The sequence below is a fragment of the Gastrolobium bilobum genome, unplaced genomic scaffold (genome assembly GCF_033153095.1).
Source record: "Gastrolobium bilobum isolate Gb01-03AN ecotype WA unplaced genomic scaffold, APGP_CSIRO_Gbil_v1 utg13820, whole genome shotgun sequence".
NCBI lineage: Eukaryota > Viridiplantae > Streptophyta > Magnoliopsida > Fabales > Fabaceae > Gastrolobium > Gastrolobium bilobum.
The window spans coordinates 297,568-325,252 of NW_026897426.1; the positions used below are offsets into that span (position 1 = coordinate 297,568).

Genomic DNA, 27,685 nt, shown 5'->3' on the forward strand with positions numbered 1-27,685 from the left:
TTTGAATGTTTACTTTTAAAAAAAAGCAGAAGTCACAAAAAAAGTCAAAAATCTACTTTTTTCAGAAGCTAAAAATTTTAACTTCTAAAAAAAACAAAAGCCAAAAGCCGAATATGTTTTTCAAAAACTAAATATTTTTATAAAATTATAAATAGCTTTAACTTTTATAAAAATACTTCTAAAATAAAGAAGAGATAAAAGTTACTTTTGTGAGAAGTCCAAACAAACGGGCTCTGTGTTATGTTAAAATGTTCGGAACAAACCATAATAAAATGTGGTAGTTTTGAGACGCTATCGAGTTTTTCGAAGATAATACTTGAACAGATGATTTCTGCCCAAGAGCAAAATCAGGATCATTTTTGTATGCTGCTTCACCAATAGCTAGACAATATCACTGTCAACAATACTCCAAGAACAGAACCCATAGAAATATTCCATCGATAGTCAAACTAACAAAATGAACATGAAGAAGGCAACGCCAAAGGAGATTACAAGAGGTCGAATTATAGCTAAAAGTATTAGCCAATTTAAGAAATCATACAAACCCAAGTCACACTAAAGAGAATATTTCTAACAAACATTCTGCTATTACAACATTCACTTGCAAGTAAAAGCATCCTTCTCTAAGAACCGCCAGAGTAGCATGAAATAACCAGACCACACCAAAATTTTTCAAATGTCTCATGCCTAGGAAAACAGAACAGGTAGGTTAGCCACCGTATTTATAAACAATAAACGTCATGTTAAAATCTATTTCACGAGGGTTGTTCAGCCGAAAAGCATTCATAGACAAACTTTTGAGGCACTACAGATAATTCTATTAACATTTACCAAAGTCCATTTTTAAGTTTTACTTACATTACATTTTTTCCCTTTAACCTTTACATACTTAAACGGAAATGTTGTTCCAAAACAACCACATGAGGGAGGGTGGGTAGTCATCAACAAATGGACAAACAATATAAATCATTCAAATTGTGTCATGCTCACAATAACATTTTATTTAATGAGGGCTATAGCATTGTGACTTACCTTGCTGGCAATGTTGTTAGAAAGCCAGTCCAGACCCTCATAGAGACCCTCTCCAGAAGTTGCACAAGTGCTCTGGATATACCTGAAACAAACATGCCATTGCATGGAAAAGGATGGTTCACGCATGCACAGTTTTGCCATAAATTAATGTAGTTACAGACTAAATCACAGAAGTTCCTCCCACATACATGCAATAAATTCTAAATCATCATTTTAAGATAACTGTTTGAGCTAAGTCAAGCTTACACAATTGAGAGTTTATTTCAATACAAAAGATAAGAACTTCATACCAGTGGCGTTGGCGGAGTGAGTGAAGTCCAAGCTTGTCAGTTATTTCTGCAGCATTCATTGCATTGGGAAGATCTTGTTTGTTGGCAAAAACAAGCAAAACAGCATCTCTAAGTTCATCCTGAAACAAAATTAACATTCAATTTAACATACCAACATGTGAAACCCACGTGCATAGTATGAGTAAACAACACAAGAGTACATGTCCTTAAGCACACCAAAAAAACAAAAAAAACTCTAGCAGAATAAGAATATTGGTCAATGAGTGAGGAGCCCAAGGCATTCAGATTACATTCATTTACAGAGTTCTATCAAGGTCAAATGATAATTAAGAAATTCCGAACATCATTGCATAATGTAATAACTTTTCATTCCTCTTCCTTTTTTCTTTTTGCGTTTTTTTTTTTTAAGCATTCAAAAAATACACACACGCTCCTGAAGAGAATTAAATTTTAGAGTAAATACCATTTTTGGTCCTCAGCAAATTTCACGATACCCGTTTTAGTCCCTAGCAAATAAAAAGGCCCATCGTGGTCCCTAAAAAATTCAAAATGGACCCATTTAGTTGAAATTGTGGTCCCTCACAAATTTAAAAAAGACCCATATTAGTCCTCAAAAGGACTAAAATGGGTCCATTTTGAATTTCTTAGGGACCACGATGGGTCTTTTTATTTGCTAAGGACTAAAACGGGCATCGTGAAATTTACTTAGGAGCAAAAAGGATATTTACTCTAAATTTTAATATGGTTACAAACAAGGATATGGCCTTACAACAAATTGTCAGACTTTGCAGCAAAATTGAGAGGAAAAATTAATTTAGAGAGAGTAAATACTCAACAAACTAAAACACTTTAAATAAGAGCTGTGTCTAGTCTTAAGGCTTTAGAGATCATCAAAACTCAAAATGTTGAAAGGAGATATTAAAAAACATCATAGAAAACCCACAAAGCGTGAGTTTAGGTGGTATGCAATCTAGACCTCCTGGGACAAGAATGCAAGTTCGAATCCCAGGGAAGTAACTCTTGGGGAGACCGCATGACCCTCATGCTCTTGTGGTCAAACAGTAATGAGTCCTATGTGCGGTTCAAAATGAGCCGAACCAGAGGGGATACCTCATAGTCTCACCACACACACACACACATATATATATAGGGCTTATCGTTTCTCAAGCTGCTTGAGATAACTTTATCTCCAGCTACTAAATCATAACCGTAGAAAGATGGATCAAAGGTAACAAAGGAAGAGAGAGAAAAAAGAAATCATAACCATTCAAAGAAGAATCAATTAATATAAGGAAATAAATAAACAAAATGATGTAGTTTTGGGACGACCGAAGATAAATATATCTCAAGCAGCTTGAGAAATATTTTTCTCATGTATATATATATATATATATATATATATATATATATATATATATATATAAAAGAGAGGCATGGACAAATCATAGAAGATAGAGAAGTGAAATCTACATGGCCAAAAAAATCATATACCTCATTCAACATCCTGTGCAACTCATCCCTTGCCTCAACCACTCGATCTCTATCATTGCTATCAACCACAAAAATAAGACCCTGAGTGTTCTGGAAGTAGTGCCTCCACAGTGGACGGATCTGTAGATAGAAACTAAAATTATTAAAAAATGCATAAACCCTTATATTAGAAAAAATAAAAGATGTCATAATGGAATACACAACAAGGGACACCAAGCAAACATCCCACGGCCAAAATTAGTGCATAGAACTTGCTTGAAAGGTACATATTCAACATCAGCCAAAAGAAGGTAGGTACTAGGTCCACAACTGATGTCAAAATGAAATAAATAACGTCGACACACATCCACTTAATCAATTATATACATGAGAGCAAAATCATGCATAAAACTAAAGCAAAAATGGATACAGACAACAACCAATGCCCCCCCCCCCCCACCCCCCCAAAACAAAACAACACACACACAAAAAACAACAATTTGTTTTTTCCTTTTTATATTTTCACATTGCCACTTGATAACAGCGAAAAAAACAACTCATCACATGACGCACATTATGCCAACCCACGCCCACATTCCCAATTCCCATCACCAGAGAAAAAAAAAAAGAAGAAAAGCAGAAGCAATGCCAATACACTTTCCCAGACCAAACCTTGGTTAAAAAATATACAAGCCTTCCATCCTCCATACTGACATATAATCGTCAGCTTCCAAGATCAATCAAACCAGGTGTAGAGATCCCATATTATAAGGCTTGAATAGTTAGGACATGAAATACAGTTTAAAATTGAGAATCATAGCATTGCATGACTTCTATTAGTTCTCTGTTAAAATGGGAACAAACAAACATAAAGAGAAATGGAAGAACAATGTACCTTGTCCTGACCACCAACATCCCACACAGTGAAGCTGATATTCTTGTACTCCACGGTCTCAACATTAAATCCTGCAGATAAAAAATGACTCCCATTATTTTATACATAGTTACATACACAAACACAACCATGAGATACCATACAATTACAAACATTTAGAAACACACCACATTAGTTAACTATCAAGAGGAAATACTGCTTTATCAAACCCAATTCATAATGTCTAACTTTCCTTGGTCAATAATAATATTATTCCACAAGTGGCAGAAATGTAAAAATAAATTGGTATTTGTGTGTATAGAGAAGGGATCAATTGACAATCGGGTAAGATAATCACACTTACACTGTTACACCGCTCAATAACTCTAGTACAGAATAGAATGCAATTTCTATCACTACTGAATCTATATACAAATGATTAAAAGTTGTCTGCAGCATATACAATATATACGTCCACCTCCTCTAAATTGTAGTTGTGAAATCACCCCTCCTTCACACAAATGAATTTGTTAGGTGCTGATGTAGCCTCCTAGAATCAAGTAACCTTTTTACATTTTATTATAGGGTAAGATATTGTAACAACCAATTAGTGTTACTACTAATGTTATTACCAATCAATTTCACCTTTAGATTGATTATGTTGATCCAACAGTTATATTTATTTTCATCTTTGTATAGTTATGATTCCTATATTTAATGTGAAAGCATTAAATATGAAAAATCATAACCATACAAAGGTGAAAATAAATATAAATAATTAAATATGGGGAATCATAACCACACAAAGATGGAAATGAATATAACCGTTGGATCAACATAATCGATCTAACGGTGAAATTGATTGGTAGTAACATTGGTAGTAACACTTATTGGTAGTAACACTAATTGGTTATTACAATATCCTTCCCCTTTTATTATAACTTCTCTAATGAAGAAAAAAATAAAAACAATTATCAAGGTGATACATCAATTAAATAACCCAACCAAAACATTAAGCACACGGCACTTTATCTATATGCCTAATATATTAACATATATATATCAGAAAAATACTTCTGCAGTTAATGCAGATAAGTTATCTGCATTTACTTCCAAAATGACGTCGTTTTGGGATTAAAAGATTAGAAAATTATAAATATAAAGACTATAATAACCCTGAAATAAATTAAAATTACAAAAATACAATGATTTCCGCCCCAAAACGACGTCGTATTGAGTTTACTGCAGATAACTTATCTGTAGTAACTGCAGAAAAAGCGAACCCTATATATATATATATATCTTTCAACATTATTTTTTCGACGATATCAATTACAAATATTTGATACGCAAGCACTTATAATTGTTTATCGTGTTAATCTTTTCGTGTCAGATTTTGACCCCAAAAGGTCATATTTTCAAACATTTGAAAAGTATAAACATTATGATAATCTTAATGATATATTTTAGGGTTGAGATCTACATAATTATAATGAAATGTTATATTAAAAAAGAAAAAAAGGAAAATGAATGAGTATAGTGGGAGCTGAACTAACCAATGGTAGGGATAGTGGTGACGATTTCTCCAAGCTTGAGCTTATACAAGATGGTTGTCTTACCAGCAGCATCAAGACCTACCATCAGAATCCTCATTTCCTTCTTCGCGAATAGCCTGCTGAACAGCTTCGTGAACGTCAACCCCATCTTCACTCACACCAATCGCTGATCCACACAATCAATCACACCGAAACACGAAATAAAGCAATTAATCACCCAATCGCAGATCGCCAATCGAGAAATTCGATCCAATCCGAAAATAATGATAATAATAATAATAATAATAAGAAAAATTGGAACATGAATTCTTTCTTTTATTATCGTTGTTTTTTAGATGAATTGAAATAGAAAGAGATCGAAGGAAATAAAATCGGAAATTGAAATTGAAATTTACCTCTTCTGATTTTCGAGGTTTTCGAAAAGAGCGAGTCGCGATTCTTTTTCTTGAGATAGAGAGAGAGAGAGAGAGAGAGAAAGCAATTTTTCCTTCACACCGTTATTTAATGACAAATGCTTGTGATACGGCGTCGCATTTAGATCTTTGGTGAAACGTCAGCGTTTTTTGGTTGGATCCTTGTAGGTAATAAATGCAGGTTCTGTAGATCATTTCTTGGCCTGAGTTTTTTTTTTTTTTTTTTTTTAACATTATTTTTCTGCATGCTAAATTTACTCCCAATCTCAATTGAGTTTCTTTTAAATTTTGGTTTAAATAATAAAGGACGAGGTATTTTAAAAATATTTTATCGAATTATTGTACATAATATCATAAAGAAGAGGATCGCTTGAGGTAAAAGATTCTTAGCACTAAGGTTTGAGAATTCTTGATTCTTAAGTTATATATCACAGGTTACTTTTAGGTGATTTTTTTTTTAATAAAATTATGATTTTACCTGAAATTGTAAGTAATAATTATCTTTTTCGGTTGAATTTTAATTTATAGATAAAAAAAAATATGCTGCTTTTTTTTATCAATTTACCTTTTTTATCTTTCTAAAAATAGATTACTTAGAAAAAATATCAGAATAGGATGATACAAAATCATCATTGTTAATTTGTTCAATGATGCTTACAATCCTCTCATGATGTTAAATAACTTCAATTACTTATGTTTGTTATTAACGAATTCATGATGGTAGTCTTAATTCCAAATAATTGACATAATTAATAACTATATATTTATGTTTATTCACATTCATTACATGTTCATCCACGATTAAACCAAGTCAATTGAGTTAATTCGTTACTGTTTTTGGCTATGTGAGTGTTTTAGCAAATGAAGTTGCACGTTTGAAGGAAGTAAATCCTCTAGAGTTTTAAAATATAATTCTACCAAATGCCGTTCAATTAAATGGGCCACAATTTTTTTATTTTAATTTTACCATAAAAAGGGATAAATTGAAGGTTAAAATACTCCGGAGTTGGGTTTATCCATGTTTAAATCATTGCCCTTTCGTCGATATACCTTCTCTTTCTTTGAGTTCCCTCAAATTTCTTGTGTTCTCCGCTTTCTCTTTCCTAATTCATTATCCATTCTCTTTTATTAAAGCTTGATTTTGATAAATTAAAATGCTAGAAACATGGAGGGAAAAATTAAAATTGGACGTGGGTTGAGGAAGATTGATTCACCCTGTAGAAGTGGTCAATGTAGTTTATTAAAAGGCAATTATAGTGTCTGCTTGTTAAAATGCATATTTTCATTGAATCCATTTTGTTTGACAAGCCATCACTTCATATTAGACATTACAGTATATACAAGACATGAATATGATTGACACAACATTGATATGTGCATACGATAAATTTAGACATGGCCAATGGACCCAAGTGTGCATTGGACCATACCATATTATGATTCTCCCCAAGAAACCAATGACTCGTAAAATCAACCATTATCATCATACAAGGGTCTAGCCCATCATGACAATATGAGATGTTGCTAATGCCATGTGATTTGTGAACAATCCAATACACCTGTAAACTAAGGCTAAAGTCCACAGACGCGTGATAAAAAAATAAAATAAAATGAAACCAATAAACTCTTGTTTCTATGTATAATCTATAGTAGATAATTATCACATGCAACATAAACAAAGTAGTGGGATTCACTATTTTTTTTTTCTTATTTTGTTAAAAAATAGTGGACCTCATTATTTTATCTCTGTTGCATGAGATAAACAGATCTCATAATCTATCCTTGATATTGTAGTGATATAAGTTTAGCAAGAATCTTTATTAGAATGGATCCAAGTACTTGATGGGTTACCTTTCTCTAAACAATTAACAGGAGGAACTGTTTTAGTTTTTAACTCCCCATATGCTTCCCAACAAAATGGAACGTTGGAGTTCTGAGTTTTTTGACTTGATTCTAGCTGTATGGTATCCAGGGTTATACCAGTACAAGGTAAGCTGTCACTGCATGCAAAATAAAGAGGCTCCTTAGTGTATGTTCCTTTTACATTTACATAGTTTATGTCTGACACTGCCACAGCTGATGTATTATTCCGGCACTTGCCACTGTCACAATAGTATTGGTCAATCAAGATTGGTGTTTGAACCCCAGAAACTTGAATGTTCGAGAACATAATATTGTTGACTGAACCAGAGCCTCCCTGTGGAATAAAAGTACAACAAATTTTAATTAACTTAGTTTAACTTACTTAGCTGGAATAAGGGGTGATAAGATGGGAACACATCCTCTTTATGTCTTGTTTTAAAATATCATATCATGTGAAAAATCTCATAGTTCATTTAGAATAACTGTCACAATTCTAATGACACAGATTTTAATTAATGATTTAAATTTTTCACATAATCAGATTATATTAAAACTAAGAGGAGCATTATATTAACAAACTTTTTTTTTTTTTACAGATTTACAAATTACACTATATCTTACTAGTAAGACTTCACTCAAGAATATCTTACCGGGAAGACATAGTGTAATTTGTAAACAAAAAATTTGTAAATATAACTCTTCCCCGAAACAAAACACGAAAGTATCTATTCAATGTAATTATACCTGCCATGTTTTTATTCTGACACCAGTCAAGGTATTTTGGACTGTAATATCTCTGACGGTGACATTTTTAACACAGGCTTTGGTGTTCTCCCTTCCAAGACTTCCAATACTGATTCCATGACCAGGTCCACAATTGATGTTGTGTACATATATGTTGGAACATCCAGTTTGTACAGAGACACAATCATCGCCTGACATTTACAATCATGAAGAAGTTATTGACAGTTTGCTTCTTTTATCAGTATTTGACTACAGTGTTTGTGTTTGCTACCTCATACAAGATGATGAAATGGAACTTCTAGGATTTTGAGAATTAAGCATATTATTAAGCCATACTTTTAGACTTTTTAAACAAACTCCTTCGTACTAGAGCTGATTGGACTTGAAGGGTGAATTATACACCGACTCACCAATCCGTGTTAAGAGATTTCGCGGTTCAATATTTATTAGAAAAATGGAGACAGTCAGGATCAAATTCATAATCACTTAGTCATAGGCTCTAATACCATATTAAACAACAATTTTACCCAAAAGATTTAGTGAAAGTCGCTTTAATGATTTTATATTAGACTTGTTTTAACACTTACCACAAGCAATTGTGCTGCTGTAGATGACCACATCTTGAGAGTTCTCTAAGTGGATTCCATCTGTGTTGGGGCTATCACCAGGTGATGAAACATTTATATCAAAGACCTGAACATTTGTGCATGAATCAAACTTGAGATGGGTCTGTTGACTGTTCTGAATCGTTATGCCTGTGACAGTTACACCGTTACTTCCATAGAACCTGAGTGCCTGCATGTAAAGAAATAGCAAAATTCATGAGAATTTCAGTTTCAATCTCAAGGAGAAGTTCAGTGTAAGGATTCTTACTGTTGGTCTGGTTCTTGGCATTTTTCCACTATTTTCTTGCATCTGTTTGGCAAGAACAGAGCTATTGGCTGATTCTTCTGAAGGATTGTAAGTAGGTGAGTCATTCCACCAGATAGAGCCTTGACCATCAATGACACCTTTACCTCTGATTGTAATCTTATTAAGCTTAGTGAAATCAAGCCATTGCAAGGTACCTGAGCCCCATGCTGCAGGGTTTGTAGGTGCAATGATTTTGCCATCCAACTACATGTATTTTTATGAACATAATATGTTAAAACATCATATGAACATTTTATGCACTTGTCCTATAGTCCAGTGTTTATAGTGTTTGGATGGTGATTTGAGATTGTGTGTATGATTGAAGAGTCCTAATAACATATTGCAGGGAAAAGTAGGAAGAGAGATTAATTCATTCACCTGAAAAACAATGTTTGGTTCACAATTAGGGCCTGAGAAAGAGATTGGTTTCACCAGAAACACAGAACCAGATGGAACAATCATTGTTGAGGCCTCCATCTTGCAAGCAGCTTCCCATGCGGCTTCAAAGGCCTGTTTTTAAATGCAGTACCAAGTGGATAGTTATAGGAATAGATATAATAAGAAGCTGTAATAGTTACGATAAATTATATGCATATGTGTATGTAAGGGAAACATTGACAACTTAGTTTAAACTTAAAAAGTCTTGCTCCTATTTATATCCGATGGCAATAATTTATTACGCATTAGTACCTCAATAATTATTTTTAATAGTTAGATATTGTAAAGAACCATTTTAACCCAAAAGTTCTGTTGGGTAAAGCTATGTTAATGGTTTTATATATCTCTAGCACGCTCTTTCACAAAAGAGTCACTAGATTTGAAAGGGTGGATGATGCATCAGTCTCAGCTTACCTCAACAACATTAACATCAATAACACCTTTATTCCAAATTAATTGGGGTCAGTGGTAGATGAACCCAAATAAAAGATACGAAAGGGTTGAAAAAAGTTAATATAAAATAAATAAAAAATAAAATAGTAATAATATATATATATATATATATATATATATATATATATAAATATAAAAGTGATAAAAGAAGGGGAAAAAAGAGGTGGGGGAGATAAAGAGGAAAAAGGACTAAAAAGGAACCATCTGAAAAAATGGGAGCTAAGAAATTCCACACACAAAATGGGAGGCGACGAGGATCGAAGCTGAGACACCGAAGCTCTGATATCATGTAAATAACCATTTCAATCTAAAAGTTTAAGTTGTTGGGTGAAGCTACATTAATGATTTTATATATTTGTTACAGATACAAATAGAATCAATGGTTTGTGGGATTATTTATGTTGATTTTGTTGTAGCAAAATAAGGCTGAGGAAGCAGCAATTGACTTTTGTAATCCTTTAAGCATCAGAATTAAATCAGCAAATATGTTATTCCAAGTGTGGAATTCTTAGATGTCTATCATTTTGTCTTGGTGAACTTCACTCTGCATGAAAAGTGAAATTAATGGGGGAAAGCAACGTGACATTGAATACATAATAAAATAAGGAATCAATCTGAAATCACCTTTGTGTCATCTGCATGTCCATCTCCTTTAGCACCATAGTCTAACACATTAAAAGTAGAAGAGGCAGTAATAACAGCTTTGAGTTTCCTCCAATGGTTTCCACGTATGGCACTACAGCTTTCAAAGCTTGAAGACAAGACAGAAAAAGCAATGGTAATGATCAATGTAATGATGTTTAGGTTCATAGTCTTCATTTTTTAAGAGAGAGATTACAAAATGGAAAGGTGAAGGGTTTGAAAAGAAGAGATTTTCTCCTGCTAATAGAGCAGGAAATTGATGCTCTATTTATAGACAAAACCTTTGGACACTATGCATACACGAGCCACACTGTATCAAACCATGACAGTTTACAGGTAAAGGGTCATGCATTTGATGTTATTCTCTATTGATTTTTATTTTTATTTTTTCCTTCTTTATAATTTAAAATTGACTCAGCTGTTGTTACTATTTTCTGCTTGCCTACATTCTACTTCAAAGCATGTATGAGCCACTTGGTTGACAATCAGTTGAAAGCAGTTACACTCTTCTTTTTTTAGAAATGCTTAAATTATATTGTTTTTCATCTATTTTGAAAAAAAATTCATTCATTAGAGAGATATAATATAAACAAGTAATGGGCCTTTATTTATAAGGTTAAACTTTTTGGTTGAAATGGTTATTTACATAACATTAGAGCCAAAGTAACCATGAAGTTACTAGTTTAATCCTTATTGTCCCCCACTTTCTAACGGGATAATAAGGTAGAATAAAAAAAATTAGGCTTGTCCAATATACATGCTTCAAGTGAGGAAGTGTGTTAGAGAATATAATATATGGCTCTAACATCTTATGTGAGGAGATGTATTACAGAAATATATAAAATTATTAGTTGAGCCTTCACTTGCTGGCTTAAGCTTAGAAGTTAAGGCTCTTAAATGGCTTTTATATTATATCTCTTTAACATCATTATTGGAGAGATAAAAATATGATACTCTAAGCCACTAGATTTGGTCTAATAATGAGGGGTTTGAATAGGTTGTATTAAGTTATGTATTCAATTCCCACACTGTATAAAAAAATATATAATACTCTCTAATATATTTTAATGGGAAATTATTGTCTTATTGTTGCAAGAAAAAGTTATCTGCAACAATCCTTATAACTTTATACTGCGGATAATACATAGTTATAATATTAAAGTTATTTTTTTTCTCTTCTTAGACATTGTCGATTGACTTGGTAGAGAGAAAAAAAATTACCATTATAACTATGTACTACATGTAGTACATAGTTATAATAGGTTGTTGCAGATAACTTTTTTCTAACAACGTAATAAAAATGTAACCCTTTTTTAATATAAATCAACCTCTTACTTAGAACTAGTAGTTTAAAATGAACCTAATTTCTTGTAGTCAAATTTCTTTATCTATAACTCTTAGCATAACTAACGATTAATTTTGAACATCTTATTAATGACTTTAAAATTTGATAAAATGAAAATAAGATTTTAGCTAAAATCCTAAAATCAATAGAAGGGTTGTTCAAAACTTTATTTTATCTTCTAAAGTCACAAAATCAATAATATGGGTATTTGAAACTAATCATGAGTAATGCTAAGAGTTGCATATGTGAATAAAACATGTCCATGAGAACCTCGTTTTATAATTGCCCACTGTCATTGAGGAGTTTGTCTATATTAAAATGAATTAAAGTATATAAAAGATGGGTTCGTTTTTTCTACATTCAATGTAGATAACTTATCTATAGTGAGCTCAAAATGACGTTGTTTTGAGGCGGAAATCAAGGTATTTTTGTAATTATAATTTATTTCAGGGTTATAATAAGTTTTTTCATTATAATTTTTTAAATTTTAAGCATAAAACGACGTCGTTTTGGGAGTGAATGTAGATAACTTATCTACATTCACTTTTGATTAAATCCATAGAAGATAATGTAAAACCACTAGGATTAGTATAATGGTGAGAGGCTTGGGTATTCTGTACAAAGTTATTGATCGAATCTCAGTCTCAGCCTTGTATAACAAAAAGAAAAAAAAAAAAGTAATTTTTCAAAATAAAAATAAAGATAATGTAATTCAAAAAAAAAATTGAGAAAAAATGCAATTTAATTTTGAAAATTAATAATTAATTAATGAGTTTGATTTGAAAAATAATAACCGTTGATTGACGGAAATCAACGGTTAAGATGTGGTCGTAACATTGTGCGTAACATTATTTGTATGTCACAATATCCTATCCCATTCTTTTATGCGGACAAGACTTCTTCTCTTGAAATAAATAAATAAATAAAAGGAAAGTTATACTTTCAACTTTTTATTTTTACAATCTCTTACAACCATATATTATAACCGTTGATTTCCGTCAATCAACGGTTGTCATTTATTATGAATTAATAATTAATTAATGAATTTAATTTGCGAAAATCATAACCGTTGATTGGCAGAAATCAACAGTTATGATATATGGTTGTAAGAGATTGTAAAAAAAAAGTTGTAACTATAACTTATCCCAATAAATAAAATATAATATATAAATGGGCCAAAAATTATGCATTGATTCCTACTTAGAAAGCCATCAAACCCGGCAACCAAAACGGCAATGATTTTGACAAAATGGAACTTAACAAACCATGCAAATGTTTTGCCTCTGCTTGCGTGAGATAGAAAGTACTAGTAGAAATTTTATTAGCTAAATTAAGGGAAGCTAAAGTAATCATCCCTATGAAAGTGACACCATGCATATATGAATGTGAACATATAAAGGCTATGTTCCTTGAGGTATCAAGGTTGTTTCCTCGCAAGTAAATTTTTTTTCTCTGGGCCAATCCCTAATAATATTATAGAGCTCTTTCAAACTTTTTTAATTAAATTTTTTTTCATTTGTGAAAAAAAAACATTTAATTAACTTGTAATTTAGCCATGAAAGGGATATTGCAAAAATTGGAATGGAGTGTGCGAAGGGAAATCCACTTACTCATAGAACACGCAATGTTTGAAAATATAATAGCAATCTATTTCATTTCAAAGAGACAGTGATCACGCCGCCATCCATGTTATTATTTTTCTTCTTCATTGACAAACAATGAACCTCAATGCCACCAGATTAAGCTAGATCACAAATTGACATTTAAGGACGTCTTCATATACTGTACATTAATGGACCAAAGCAATTGTTTTTTTCTTTTCTTTTCTCTTCGCTGAATATAGCCAGGTGCAGAGTTATTGCTTCCAAAACTTGTAAAGCCTCCTATTGAACATGTGAGTTCAAAATTTGTCACTTACTTATTATGAGGCTCTTGATTGTTAATTACTTGGCGTCTAAGTTATATTATAGGAGTTAAATATTTATGTGGGATATCCTTGTTTGATATACTCATATAATTGACAATTTTCAAATGGTGTCTTAACGGTATTCCTTCTTTTAACTAAAAAAAGCTTCTAATATTTTGATGATCATAATTAATAACCAAGTCTGAAAAGTAAGGATCTGTTTGATATTGATTCTGATGATATGCTTGATATCATTAGTGTGGTACCTTGATTCCGAGCAATATCAAAATCAGAATAACTAATTAATATATAACTCAATCATGAAGTAGAGACTGATTTTCTCGCTCCTTCTTCAACACTTGACGTATCACATATGCATGCACTTGATTTATATAATTATTTTTCTTTAACTATTTTTCTCTTAACTGTATCTGCACCAATGACCTACATCCCAATATTTTTATGTAAGGAATTGCATGTCACATTAATCAAGATTTCCATGGCACAAGTTCTTCCGCTAGATGAACGCTATTAGAATAAAGAAAAGGAAAAAAAGACTTTCTAGTGTCTACATGAGCCTATAGACTCCAAAGCACGCACACGTTACTTTTAAAAAAATTTGTGTGTAGAACACGTGTGCGACACAGACACGCTCCGACGCGCGTCCGATATGCGATTAACATTTAGGGACACGTGATCAACTCTCCGACACGTTCCGACACGTTTATTCGACACGCAGCCAACTTTTTCCGACACGCGGTCAATTCTAGGACACGTTTTTTTTTTTTAATCTTAATTTTATTTTGTTAACTAAATATAAAAGAAATAATTTGTAAATTAATTTTTTTCTCTTATGAAATTTGACATGAAAAATTAGAAAAATTAGAAAAATTATTTATATTTATATTTATGTTATGAAACTTAAATATTTATTTGGTTATATGACTTATTATGGACTCTTATATGTATTAAATATAAATTATATTATATATATTAAAAAATTTATTTAATATCAAAACGTGTCGAAATATGATATTTTTTAGAATTAACGTGTCGGCGTGTCGTGTCGTGTCCCGTGTCCGTGCATCATAGCCTCTAGAGAAGCATAAGGAGGCTATGTTAATAAATAATAGAAATAACTTGAAGTTTAAATGTTCCTTTAACTTATGCGACATGTGAAACACAAACGTAAGGAAAATTCTGAACACGTGATACTCGTCAAAAGAAAATTCCATACCTTTCGGTATGCAATATGATGATAATGATTTATATTATTTCATCACAATCTTTGCAAATTAGACACCTGGTGTCAACGATATGATGAATTTCTTTTGTTATCAAAAGGTTAAAGGACAGTGATTAATGGGAAAAAAACGTGACTCAACCTTGCAGTTGGTTTCCTTCTAATTCCTATCTTATACATGTTTTCGAACATCAATTTCTCTCTATTATCGGGACAGCCTAAATGTCGGTGCAGAAAGATTTCTCAGGTGGTATAGCAGTGATTTATCCATCAACACACTTGAGAATCCATAAGCTGCTACCCTCTACAAGTCTACGTTTTCATGACTATTCACAAAAGTAGTGTTTATTAGAAGAAAAAAAAAAATTATCCGAAAATCATGATTTCAAAAAATATGATAGAAAATTTTCTTTACCGAAAATGTTATCAAAAAATCATTTTACTAATTATAAATTGGAAAAACATTTTTTCTTTTAAAGGATAAAATTTTTCTCATGTTAATGACTCATAACATAAGTGAGTCTCACCTTAAAATTATTTTTCTCTCCATTATTTTGTGGGCCCCACTTATATTATGAATCTCTAACATACGAGAAAAATTTTCTCCAAAGAAAAAATATTTTCCCTTATAAAATATTGCTAGTAGGGTGAACCGAATTTAAAAAGTAACCTCCCTCGTTTTTTCACATTACAAATCAATAACCGGTGACGTATGGCGCATGTTGTCCCAAAAATGGCGTGCTTCCAAATAATTAAGCGCATGTTGGACCAAGATGCTTCCAAAAAATCCGGAAAATCTATTGCGTAAAGAATCACGTAAACTCAAAATTTTCAGTGTTTTTTTAATAGTTTATATTATTTTTTAATATTTTTTTGGCTTGAAACGTGAATATTTAATCGGCTTAATTTTTGGTTTACTTTTTGTGCTTTATATTTAATTTTACAAGTTGATCGAACTCGTGACCTTACGATCATTAAAGCTCTAATACTGTATAAAAAACCACTACTACATTTTTAATAATTTATAGTATTTATTAACACAATGACTAATCAAAAGTTTTTTTTTTTGGAATAATGACTAATCAAAAGTTGTAAACAGCTTAGTTTGTCTGAAACAAAATAGTCAAATCACACTGGTTAGTTTGTTAGCTGGTTTCTTGTCGCTAAATTGCCGATTGAGAAGAAAATATAATCCAGATGAAGAAAATCAAAACTAGTGTTTTTATTTTCTTTCTTATTTCTTCTTCCTTTTTTCATTGGATAACTCTTTTTTCTGAAACTGAAAGAGGAACTGCCCACAACTAAAAAAGAACCCAGAACTAAAGAAGAAAACGAAGAAGACGACACAGGGCTAGTTATGTCCCAAAAAAGTTACAAAACATTCCCACCAAGGGAAAAAAAATACCATGGTTTCGATGGTATCTGAATCTGGGAATCGATAGTGTAAAACAAAAGCATAGGAAAAAAAAATTCCAGACATATTTTCACTCTTTCTCTTACCAAACATTGAAAAATTATTTTTCCCAACCCATACTTTCTCAAGATTCCAAATAAAATCCATATACCAAACAACACCAAAATTCCAACATGGGTTAAATTTGTTGAGCATTAATTTAGACATAATTAGCATAATTATTCACTGTATCATAATTAATTGAGAGTCTTCATTTTTTTAACTCTCAATTAGACCTATATATGAATTATCATTTTTCTACACAGGTGAAAATATTATGTCCTACACCCTCTCTCCATAGCTGTAAGTTCTATTTAATGTCATTTGTATCTAACTATTCATGTAATTATTAAGATTTTATGTAAGATTTTTTTATTTTTTTTCCTACATAAATTAATCTTACTTTATATATATATATATATATATATATATATATATATATATATATATATATATATGGGAAAATGTTTCTGCAGTTAATGCAGATAAGTTATCTGCATTTATTCCCAAAACGATGTCGTTTTGGTATTGAAATCTCAAAAAATTATAAATATAAAGACTATTATAACCCTGAAATAAATTAAAATTACAAAAACACCATGATTTCCGCCCCAAAACGACGTCGTATTGACTTACTACGGATAACTTATCTGCAGTAACTGCAGAAAAAATGAACCCTATATATATATATAGTAAAATCATTTCTGCAGTCGCTTTACATACAGCAACGATAGGTGTATGGTTATAATTCTCCATATTTAATGCTTTCGTCCTTTGTATGGTTATGATTCCCCGCATTTAATGCTTTCAAATATATATATATGACAAGTATTTGATTGTTGCACGTACAGCAACTGCAGAAATATAAACCCCTATATATATATATATATATATATATATTCGTTACAGAGAAGTAGGTTATGGTTAATATCTGCCCTATCATCAATTCCAGTTACTGATATGTACTTTGCAGATAAAATTTTTAAGTTACTTGTAATTTGATCCTTTTTTTAAAAAAAAATTCTTATAATTTTGAATTTTAATATATATATATATATAATAGGATCAATTTACACTAGTGTAAGAATACAAAAATTTAAACTAAATCTTAATCCTTGATTTTCGTGAATCTAACAGTTATAATTTATTAATTCTCAATAAATTATAATCGTTAAATTTACAAAAATTAATAATTAAGATTTGATATAAAAAATATTATTCTTACGTTGATATAAATTGATATTATCCATATATATAATAGTTCGGCACTTTTTCATAAAGTTATATAGTTGGGTTATTCTCTTTGGCCTGGCATCCAAATATGGGCTTTGGTCAATTATAGATAGCTATACACCCTAAAGAGGGTAGGAACCTCCATGGCAGAAGTGTCTTTCCATGTGGAGTCTTTAGGACTCAGTTCCATGATTCCGTTGTAGCAGCACCCCACAGGGACAAGAGGGGAGAAAAAGTTCAGAGCTACCAATGTATGTGCTCCTTTCATTAAAAAATTGACATTTGGATTAAAAAAAAAATTCCTCTGTTTCCCATACACCCATCACAGACATTGCCCCCATTTTTATTGGCCTGTCCCACTGAGAGATTCATAAGCCGAGAGCACTGAAATTTTTTCCCACAAAGGGGCTAAGTCACCGTAATTGAGGAAGGGGAAAAAATTTAGGGTACTATAGATATAGGTACAACACCAATAGGAATGCACCACACCAGCTGCTATTGTATTGGAAAGAGAAAAAAAAAAAGTAAATTTTGTATTTTACACTATATACTATCGGTAATACATAATATAAATACATCGTCATACCCAATGATTGATGCGGCTATAATACAGAGAAAATGCACTTGAGGAAGGGAGGTAGTGTGGAACAATGTCTTGTCAGATGTCACAAGATAATTGTTTAATCTCAGTAAGGGATGTGCAAGAGATCTAAATTAACCAAATCAAATAAATCCAATTTATAAAAATCAGTTTTCTTAAATGGTTTTAAAACCAAATAGTATTTTATTCTATTTGATATGAATTGCATCACGATCCATAAAAGTCAATTTTTTAAAATAATTTTGAAACTAAGAAGTAGGAAATTCTTACTACTAATTTTTTTACTACCACTCTAATTATCATTGGATTAGCGGAAAAGTTAAATGAAGAGAGAGAAAAGAAAAATTACCTTTGAATCCAATGATAATTAAAGTGATAGTGGAGTGCTAGTAGAAAAATTTAGTAGTAAAAATATCTTACTTCTAGAACTAAACTATTTTCTAATTTTTTGAAACCAAACTATTTAGTTGCATATGACACTAAGGGTCTATTTGGATGTGCTTTCTTTAGCAAAAAATTATTTTTTTAGAAAAAAAAAAAGCATTTCTACTACGAAGTCCGTTTGAATGTATGCTTTTTCCAAAATCAAAAGTCACAAAAAAAAGCCAAAAACCGATTTTTTGGAAGCGACAAAATTTAGCTTATAAAAAAAGCGAAAGTCAAAAGCCAAATACTTTTTAAAAAATCTAAATATCTTTAATTTTTGTAAAAAGCATTTCTAAAATAAGTAAGGCATAAAAAATAATTTTTTCAAAAGTCCATCCAAACGAGGTTTAGGCATGAGACAGAGACAGATTGTGAAAATGGAGTCCCGTGCGCACTAAAATTTATGATGACTCATTTGCACACATGTTTTTTAATTTTTCCATTTGTTAAATTTTATATTATATTTTTCTTCTTAATTTTTTAAATAAATAATTAGTGATGACTATTTTTTTAAAGAAGAAATATGTTATTTAAAATGGGAAATATCCTTCTACGTATAATAAGATATTTTATTATTTTTTAATGATAAAATTTTAAACGTTAAATTATATTTATTACTTTAGATATGAAAATGGCTATATTTTAATATTAAAATGGATATAAATATGTAAAATAATATCATTAGCTTAATGTAACACCCTGTATGCAGTCGGTGTATTAACATCACAAATGGTATTAAGTGTAACACCTCGTGTATACCCGGAATATTAACATTACATCGTATTAAGCGGTGCTTAATTAAAAATGCGGAATATTCTTTTTCTTTTCAATTATGACGTCATTATCGATTACCAACTTGATTACTTAATCAATTTCATAAAATATCGCTTGTATGTAAATTGCAATAAGAAATTTACTGAAATACCTCAATATATATATAAATAAAGTGTGTATCTAAATCACGGTATTACATCTCGTAATACGGACAGTATCCTGATACATTAATACAACTCCAAAGACTCAAGACATAAACGAGACATAACAATACTATGTGTCATGGACAATCCCCATGCTCACCAAATAAACAGCGTAAACAACAAGTCTCAACATAAAACTCCAAAAAGATAAACTGAAGCTATAAGCATATAAGCAGCATGCAAATCCAGCATCCAACATGTCAGCATAAATAACAGCAAATCTAACTCAGCTCCGGCCTCCTGCCGCCTGAGGTCTCAACATTACCTGACCCTGAAATAAGCATTTCCCAAATGTGGGGTAAGATCTCTAAACTAAAAATCTCAGTAAGACAAGGGGTCCTCAAGGATCTTCCACCCTAAGCTCACTTACATGTGCAATATAAGTTCAAAAAACATTTATATCATTATCAGTTCCAAAACTATGTAGTGCAACATATATCTATGGCATGTGTGTAATCACTATCTACTGGCCAAAGAAATGTAGGAATACGTCTATTCCCTACATGTAGTACAAGGAACACCGCTTGCACCTTACCCACAGCCTCACCCTCTTGTATGTTTTACATACTCAGGCTTACCGTATAGGTGGAACACCTCCATGCATATCAACAAGGCACTAACATACAATAGCTCAACAACATTTCCAAAACATCAAAAGTATGTAACACAGCATGCATATACCATATCCCCATGTGACATGGTGGAACCACAACATGGCTAAACCGAGGACACGAAAGCTTACCTCTAAGCTAGCTATCCAATGCCACAAGCTCAAAGTCCAATCACAGCAGATCACAATCTGATATGGACCAAATATAAATCAATAAACATGTACCACATGCATACAAATTAAAGACAACGCCTTTTCATTACGTTTTCAAGTCTTAAAGCTTCTAAAAAAGCCACAAGCCCTCAATCCCATGATTCTGGCTTAGTCCATTAAATACAAAAGTTCAACTTCATCAAACTAGGGTCCACAAACCCCTAATAGCCTACTGTACACACAGCACAGCTACTGTTCCACGAAATCCCAGAATATCCGGATATTCCTCGGGACCATATCCGGATATGCAATATCCGGATATCTCACTGTCCATATCCAGATATGCAATATCCGGATATACATATTCACATATCCGGATACCCAGTATCCGGATATCCCAAAACCACATATCCGGATATCCAATATCCGGATATCTGTTCGACAAATATCCGGATATTTCACGAAAGAATGCAGTTTCTGCATTTTCGTAAAGATATCCCTTAAAGGTTCCCTTTTTACCAATTTTAAACACCTAATCATGCATTTCTAGGCTTGTTCAACATTACCCAACAACAAGTTATCATCTTTTAGTCATTAGATGCATCAAGGTACCATTTTTAAGCCTTAAAACTCAAGTTAAAGGTTTGTACAACATACCAAGGCTCAAAACTCAGAATGGAGATGCTCTTGGAGCTCACTAGACACTTCCAAGATTCTGTCTCTCACTGCACACGAAAATGGTGCACCAAGGTGGTTCTTTTACACAACAAGGAGGCTCCTTAAAGCTTCAAAACACCAAGAACAAGATGACTCCTCTCAAACTCAGCCCCCTCACCAGCTCAACACAGTAGCTGGAACCTCAGAAAAGACCCTCCTTTCACTCCCACAAGGATGCTTTCAAGTGTAAACAAGCTCAAGGATGAAGAATCAAGAAAAATGAGGAAGAAAAGGCCACAAGGCTCTCCAAGAGGAAGAAGACAGCAATGGAACAGTGTATAAGGTGCAAGTCAGCCACCAAGTCACGTAGACAAATCTGAGTGCCTAGGGTTTAGGGCCAAGTGTGCCTATTTATAGTGATTTAACACATAAACGCACAGTATTAAATTTAATTGCTACGCTTAGAATTTTAATCCCAAACTTTGGATTATGAAACTACATAATTTTCTAAGAATTAACATATTTTTATTATATTTTTCTGAGCACCTTTCGGGTACGCGCTTTTCAAAGTCAGTACTGGTTTCTAGCACCAGTTCTCATTATTTGGACTTGAAACTCGTTTTACAAGTCCTACATATTATTCTAGTAATTATCATGCACTTACTTTAATTTTTCGGGATACTTTTTCGGTATGCATTTATACCGACTAGCAGAACCGGTATCTGCACTTTTCTTCCGAAAAGCGACTTTCAGCATTCTAACCCACTTATTATGATTATTAAGCCTCAAAAATAATTATTAGAGTCAATTATGGAATCATTTTCTATTTTTGCATAATTAATTAATTAAATACCTTAATTAACGGTGCGGGTTCTTACATTCACCCCACCTTTTTAGGATTTTGACCTCAAAATTAGAAACATACCTGGTCGAAACTCGGGGTACTGCCGGAGAAGCTCGTTCTCACGCTCCAAGTACACTCCTCAGGAGTTTTTCCGGTCCACTGCACCTTGACCATAGGAATGATCTTGCTCCTCAGCTGCTTCTCGCCACGATCGAGAATTCTGAGTGGTCCGACGGGAGTCTTCAGGTTCTCCCGAACCTCCACATCATCCGGTTGCACCATGTGCGAAGGATCTGCTATGTACTTTTGAAGCTGAGACACGTGAAACACGTCGTGGATGTTAGCCAGGTTCGGAGGCAAGGCAAGCCGGTAGGCAACAGGTCATACTCTACCAAGGATCTGGTATGGCCCAATATATCGTCGGCTCAGCTTCCTTACTCCGAGTGCCCGACCAACACCAGTGACAGGTGAAAGTCTCACAAACACGTGCTCACCCTCACTGAACTCCAGCGGACGATGCTTGACATCATAGTAGCTCTTCTGGCGATTCTGTGCTTGCTTCAACTTTTCACGGATCATCTGGATCTGCAAGGTGGTATCTTGGACAAAGTCCAAGCCAAAAAGCTCTTTGTCCCCAACCTCAGACCAACAAGTAGGAGTCCGACACCTCCTACCATACAGTGCTTCGTAGGGCGCCATGCCCAGGCTAGCATGAAAGCTGTTGTTGTAAGAAAACTCAACCAACGGAAGGTACCTATCCCATGCCGAGCCCTGCTCCAACGTGCAAGCTCGCAACATGTCCTCCAAGGTCTGGATGGCCCTCTCAGTCTGTCCATCAGTCTGAGGGTGATAGGCGGTACTCAATCTCAACTGCGTACCAAAAGCCTCCAGTAGCGCCTCCCAGAACCGAGATGTGAACTTCGGGTCCCTATCACTAATGATACTCTCGGGCACCCCATGAAGCCTCACAATCTCGCGGACATAAAGCTTGGCCAACTGCTCTGTATTGAAGCTCACCTTCACTGGAAGAAAATGGGCAGACTTCGTCAGTCTGTCCACGATGACCCAAATAGAGTCACAACCCGCCTGAGTCTTCAGCAATCACACCACGAAGTCCATGGAAATACCTTCCCACTTCCACTGTGGTACTTCAAGAGGTTGAAGTTCGCCAGACGGTCTCTGATGCTCAATATTCACCTTCTGGCAAACCAAACACTTGGACACAAAGATACCAACATCGTTCTTTATGCCCGGCCACCAGAAGTTCTTCTTCAGGTCTTGATACATCTTAGTAGCACCAGGGTGGATAGAAAACTGACCCTTATGGCCTTCTGCCATAACCTCTTCTGTCAATGGACCTCGAGGAACTACAATCCTCTGCTGAAACAAAAGCAATCCATCATCATTCCAAGACACACCGTCTTGGTTCTTCACATAATCCAGACACTTTCTCTGAACTTGTGCCTCTTTAATCTTTTCTAGCAGCTCGTTCACAACATCTGATGCTTCCAACCCGAGAAGTACACTTTCACACGGAGCGATCACTGCCAAGTTGCGGAACTTCTCAACCACATCGAAGTTACCAAGTAACAAACTGGATGAACTACTGGATTTCCGACTCAGAGCATCAGCTACCACATTGGCCTTGCTAGGATGATACCTTAGCTCAAAGTCGTAGTCCTTTATGAACTTCATCCATCTCCTCTGCCTCATGTTCAACTCCTTATGGTCGAACAGGTACTTCAAACTCTTGTGGTCACTGAACACCACAAACCTCAAACCAAAAAGATAATGCCTCCAAATCTTGAAAGCAAACACAATAGCAGCCAACTCCAAGTCATGATTAGGGTAGTTCTCCTCATAAGGTTTCAACTGCCTCGAAGCATAGGCAATCACTTTGCCCAACTGCATCAACACACAACCTATCCCCTTCCCGGAGGCGTCGGTGTAAAGCTCAATCTCAAGCGCAGGATCAGGAAGGACCAACACAGGAGCAGTAGTCAGTCTCTCCTTCAACTCCTGAAAACAGACCTCACACTCGTGAGTCCATACAAATGGAGTCTCCTTCCGAGTAAGGCGAGTCAATGGCAAAACCATGGTGGAGAATCCCTTGATGAACCTCCGATAGTAACCTGTCAAACCCAGAAAGCTCCTCACTTCCATAACTGTCTTGGGTCTCTCCCAATCCAGCACGGCCTCAATCTTGTTCGGATCCACTGCAACTCCCTCAGCAGAAATAACATGTCCAAGAAACTTCACAGACTTGAGCCAGAACTCACATTTGGAAGGCTTCGCATACAGCTTCTTCTCCTTCAGCACTTGCAGAACAGTTCTCAAATGCTCCACATGCTCTTCCTCCTTCTTAGAGTAAATCAAAATGTAGTCAATGAAGACGATCACAAACTGATCCAGGTACGGCTGGAAAATCCGGTTCATGTAATCCATGAACACAGCAGGTGCATTGGTGAGACCGAATGGAATCACCAAGTACTCAAAATGACCATATCTCGAGCGAAATGCGGTCTTCGGGACATCCTTCGACTTCACTCGAATCTGATGGTATCCGGACCGGAGATCAATCTTGGAATACACACAAGCACCCCTGAGCTGATCCAACAGATCATCAATCCGAGGAAGGGGATACTTGTTCTTGATTGTCACCTTGTTCAGCTGTCTGTAGTCGGTGCACAATCGCATTGTCCTGTCCTTCTTCTTCACAAAGATAACCGGTGCTCCCCAAGGAGACACACTCGGTCTAATAAAATCTTTCGCTGAAAGATCCTCAATATGCTTCTTCAGCTCTGCCAACTCCGGTGGCGACATCCGGTACGGAGCTAAAGAAATTGGCCCCACACCAGGCAACAAATCTATGGAGAACTCTATCTCCCTCTGTGGCGGAAATTCAGGAATCTCCTCAAGAAACACCTCGAGGAACTCCCTCACCACAGGAATGCCGGTGATGTCCTCTTGTGTACCACTCACCAAACCTCCCAACATGACATAACCAAATGCCCCTGCTCTCAAGGCTCTCCTAGCCTGCAGCAACGAAATGTACGGTGAGGAACTGGCTGTGGAATCACACGGGGACAACACTACACGCTTGGCACAACAATCAATCATCACACAATTTCTGGACAACCAATCCATGCCCAAAATAACCTCCAAGTTGGCCATCGGCAACCCTATCAGATCTACCGAGAACTCACGACCGTCCCACTGAAACGCCACATCGCGATGAACAGTGGTAGCATCACATCTTTCTCTGATGGCGGTGATCACCCGCATCGGTGGAGAAAACACATCACTGGGCAACTCAAGCCCCACAACAATCGGGGGTAGCAACAAAAGAATGCGTAGCCCTAGAGTCAAACAACACATCAACAACTGATGTACCAATCGTAACAGTACCTCTGACAAGGTTTGGAGCTCGATCCGACTGCTGACGATCCAGAGTATAAACTCTCCCAGAAGATGGTGGCACTGTCGGTGCCGAAGTAGGTGGAAGGGGAACCATATGAAGTGGCACTGCCTGCACTGCAGTAGCCCTCGCCGTCGCCGACGGACAGTCTCTGGAGAAGTGGCCCTCCTTGCCACACTGGAAGCAAATCAACTGGCCGGTAGAGCACGGCCCAAAATGAGTCTTCCCGCTTCCCGAACACCTGGGAGCAGGAGGTCTCGCTGCACTCCCCGGAGCAGAAGTCCTCTTGAACTGATTCGGCGCCTGCCGAGCTGCCATCTGTTTACCCTTGCCCTTGTTCCCAAACTTCCTGTCTCGCCAAGAAGTGGAACTACCAGCTGCAACCTTCGTCGCCTCAGCAACCTTGGCCTTCTTGGCCTTACTCGAGCTGTAGTAATCTTCAATATCACGACATTGCTGAACCAGTGTCCCAAAATCTCTAGAAGCAGAACCAGCTAGGTAACCAGCAATATCCTCACTAAGTCCCCTGCGGAACTTAGCAGCCAGAAATGTAGGAGTAGGCCTCGCCATCCTGAAGTGTGCAAACTTCACCAACTGGTTGAACTTGGCCAGGTACTCGTCCACAGACAAGAGCCCTGAACCAATCTGTCAAACTCTCCCTGCTGCCTCTCCTGAGCGTCATAGGGAAAGTACTGACCCAAGAAGAAATCCTCGAACATAGGCCAAGTCATCACATGACCCTGCATCTCGTAGACATGAGAAAGGTTTGTCCACCACTCATGGGCATCGCCCTCCAGCATGTAAGTAGCGAACATCAACTTCTGCGGATCTGTGCACTGCATGACCCAAAATATCTTGTCCAACGCCTGAAGCCAACGTGCCGCAGCAACAGTATCAAAGGATCCATCAAAGGCAACTGACTTATGCTTACGGAAAGCATTCAGCCGGCGATCGATCTCATCACGATCCTCAACAAGAACAGGGACGGTCTGCATGGCCCCCGTAAGGTGACTGCCATCCCCCATCTGACTCTGAGAGTCATCCTGCAGACTGGGTGGAGGTGGTGGTGGTGGCGGAGGAACATGGCCAACAGCAGGACCATTTCTCATCTCTTCCAACATGACTCTAAACATTGTCATGTTCGCCAGACGGTTGGCCTCCAACACGTCCTCAGTGGCCTTCCTGTTCGCCCCTCTGACGGCGTCCAGCATGGCCTGGTTTGCCATTCTCATGGCCTCCTGGTCGGCTAGTCGGGCCGCCTGCATCTCAGCTAATGCAGCCAGGACAGGATCAGGCCGATCCTCCGAAGTCTCGCGGTTTCTCCCGGGTCTTACCATGACTCTGCACAAGTTACACAAATTATGAGTTGATCAGGCCCACGCAATGTGGTCACATATGCATTATCATAATAATACTCGACGGAGCAAACACACAAAACAGACACAACCAAACATCCTAATCATTGCAATACATACAGGCTTTTCCCTTGAATCGTCGATCTGATACCAAATGTAACAGCCCCAAACCCTGTAGCAAGATATTGTCTGCTTTGCCGCGCGCACAAGCACTGTCGAGCTCACGGTTTTACGTTTCTGGTTACCCCAAAAGGCCTCCTACAAGGAAAGGTATCCACACCCTTATTTAAGGCATGCTTCGTTCCCCTCTCCAACCGATGTGGGACATTACATCCTCCCCCATTGGGAATACAGCGTCCCCGCTGTACACACCGGTCCAGAACCAGGCTCTGATACCATAAAATGTAACACTCTGTGTATACCCGGAATATTAACATTACATCGTATTAACAATATCGCCTGTATGTAAATTGTAATAAGACATTTACTGAAATACCTCAATATATATAAATAAAGTGTGTATCTAAATCACGGTATTACATCTCGTAATCCGGACAGTATCCTGATACATTAATACAACTCCAAAGACTCAAGACATAAACGAGACATAACAACACTATGTGTCATGGACAATCCGCATGCTCACCAAATAAACAGCGTAAACAACAAGTCTCAACATAAAACTCCAAAAACATAAACTGAAGCTATAAGCATATAAGCAGCATGCAAATCCAGCATCCAACATGTCAGCATAAATAACAACAAATCTAACTCAGC

The 27,685-nt window shown here is 35.4% G+C and overlaps 2 protein-coding genes across 2 annotated transcripts; both read right to left on the reverse strand.

Moving 5' to 3' along the window:
* Positions 1 to 437: 437 nt before the first annotated feature.
* On the reverse strand, positions 438 to 5,712 carry LOC133306837 (ADP-ribosylation factor 1). Its single transcript, XM_061507220.1, has 7 exons — positions 5,618 to 5,712; positions 5,223 to 5,388; positions 3,688 to 3,758; positions 2,814 to 2,933; positions 1,323 to 1,441; positions 1,033 to 1,114; positions 438 to 687 (listed from the first exon to the last, which is right to left on the reverse strand). Exons 2-7 carry the CDS (start codon positions 5,368 to 5,370, stop codon positions 682 to 684), a joined length of 546 nt encoding a protein of 181 aa, XP_061363204.1. The 5' UTR covers positions 5,371 to 5,388; positions 5,618 to 5,712; the 3' UTR covers positions 438 to 681.
* A 1,727-nt stretch (positions 5,713 to 7,439) lies between these two features.
* Positions 7,440 to 10,864, reverse strand: LOC133306841 (polygalacturonase At1g48100). Its single transcript, XM_061507229.1, has 6 exons — positions 10,670 to 10,864; positions 9,533 to 9,664; positions 9,116 to 9,358; positions 8,830 to 9,037; positions 8,243 to 8,433; positions 7,440 to 7,832 (listed from the first exon to the last, which is right to left on the reverse strand). The coding sequence occupies exons 1-6, from the start codon at positions 10,862 to 10,864 to the stop codon at positions 7,440 to 7,442; spliced, it is 1,362 nt and encodes a 453-aa protein (XP_061363213.1).
* Between the last annotated feature and the right edge of the window lie 16,821 nt (positions 10,865 to 27,685).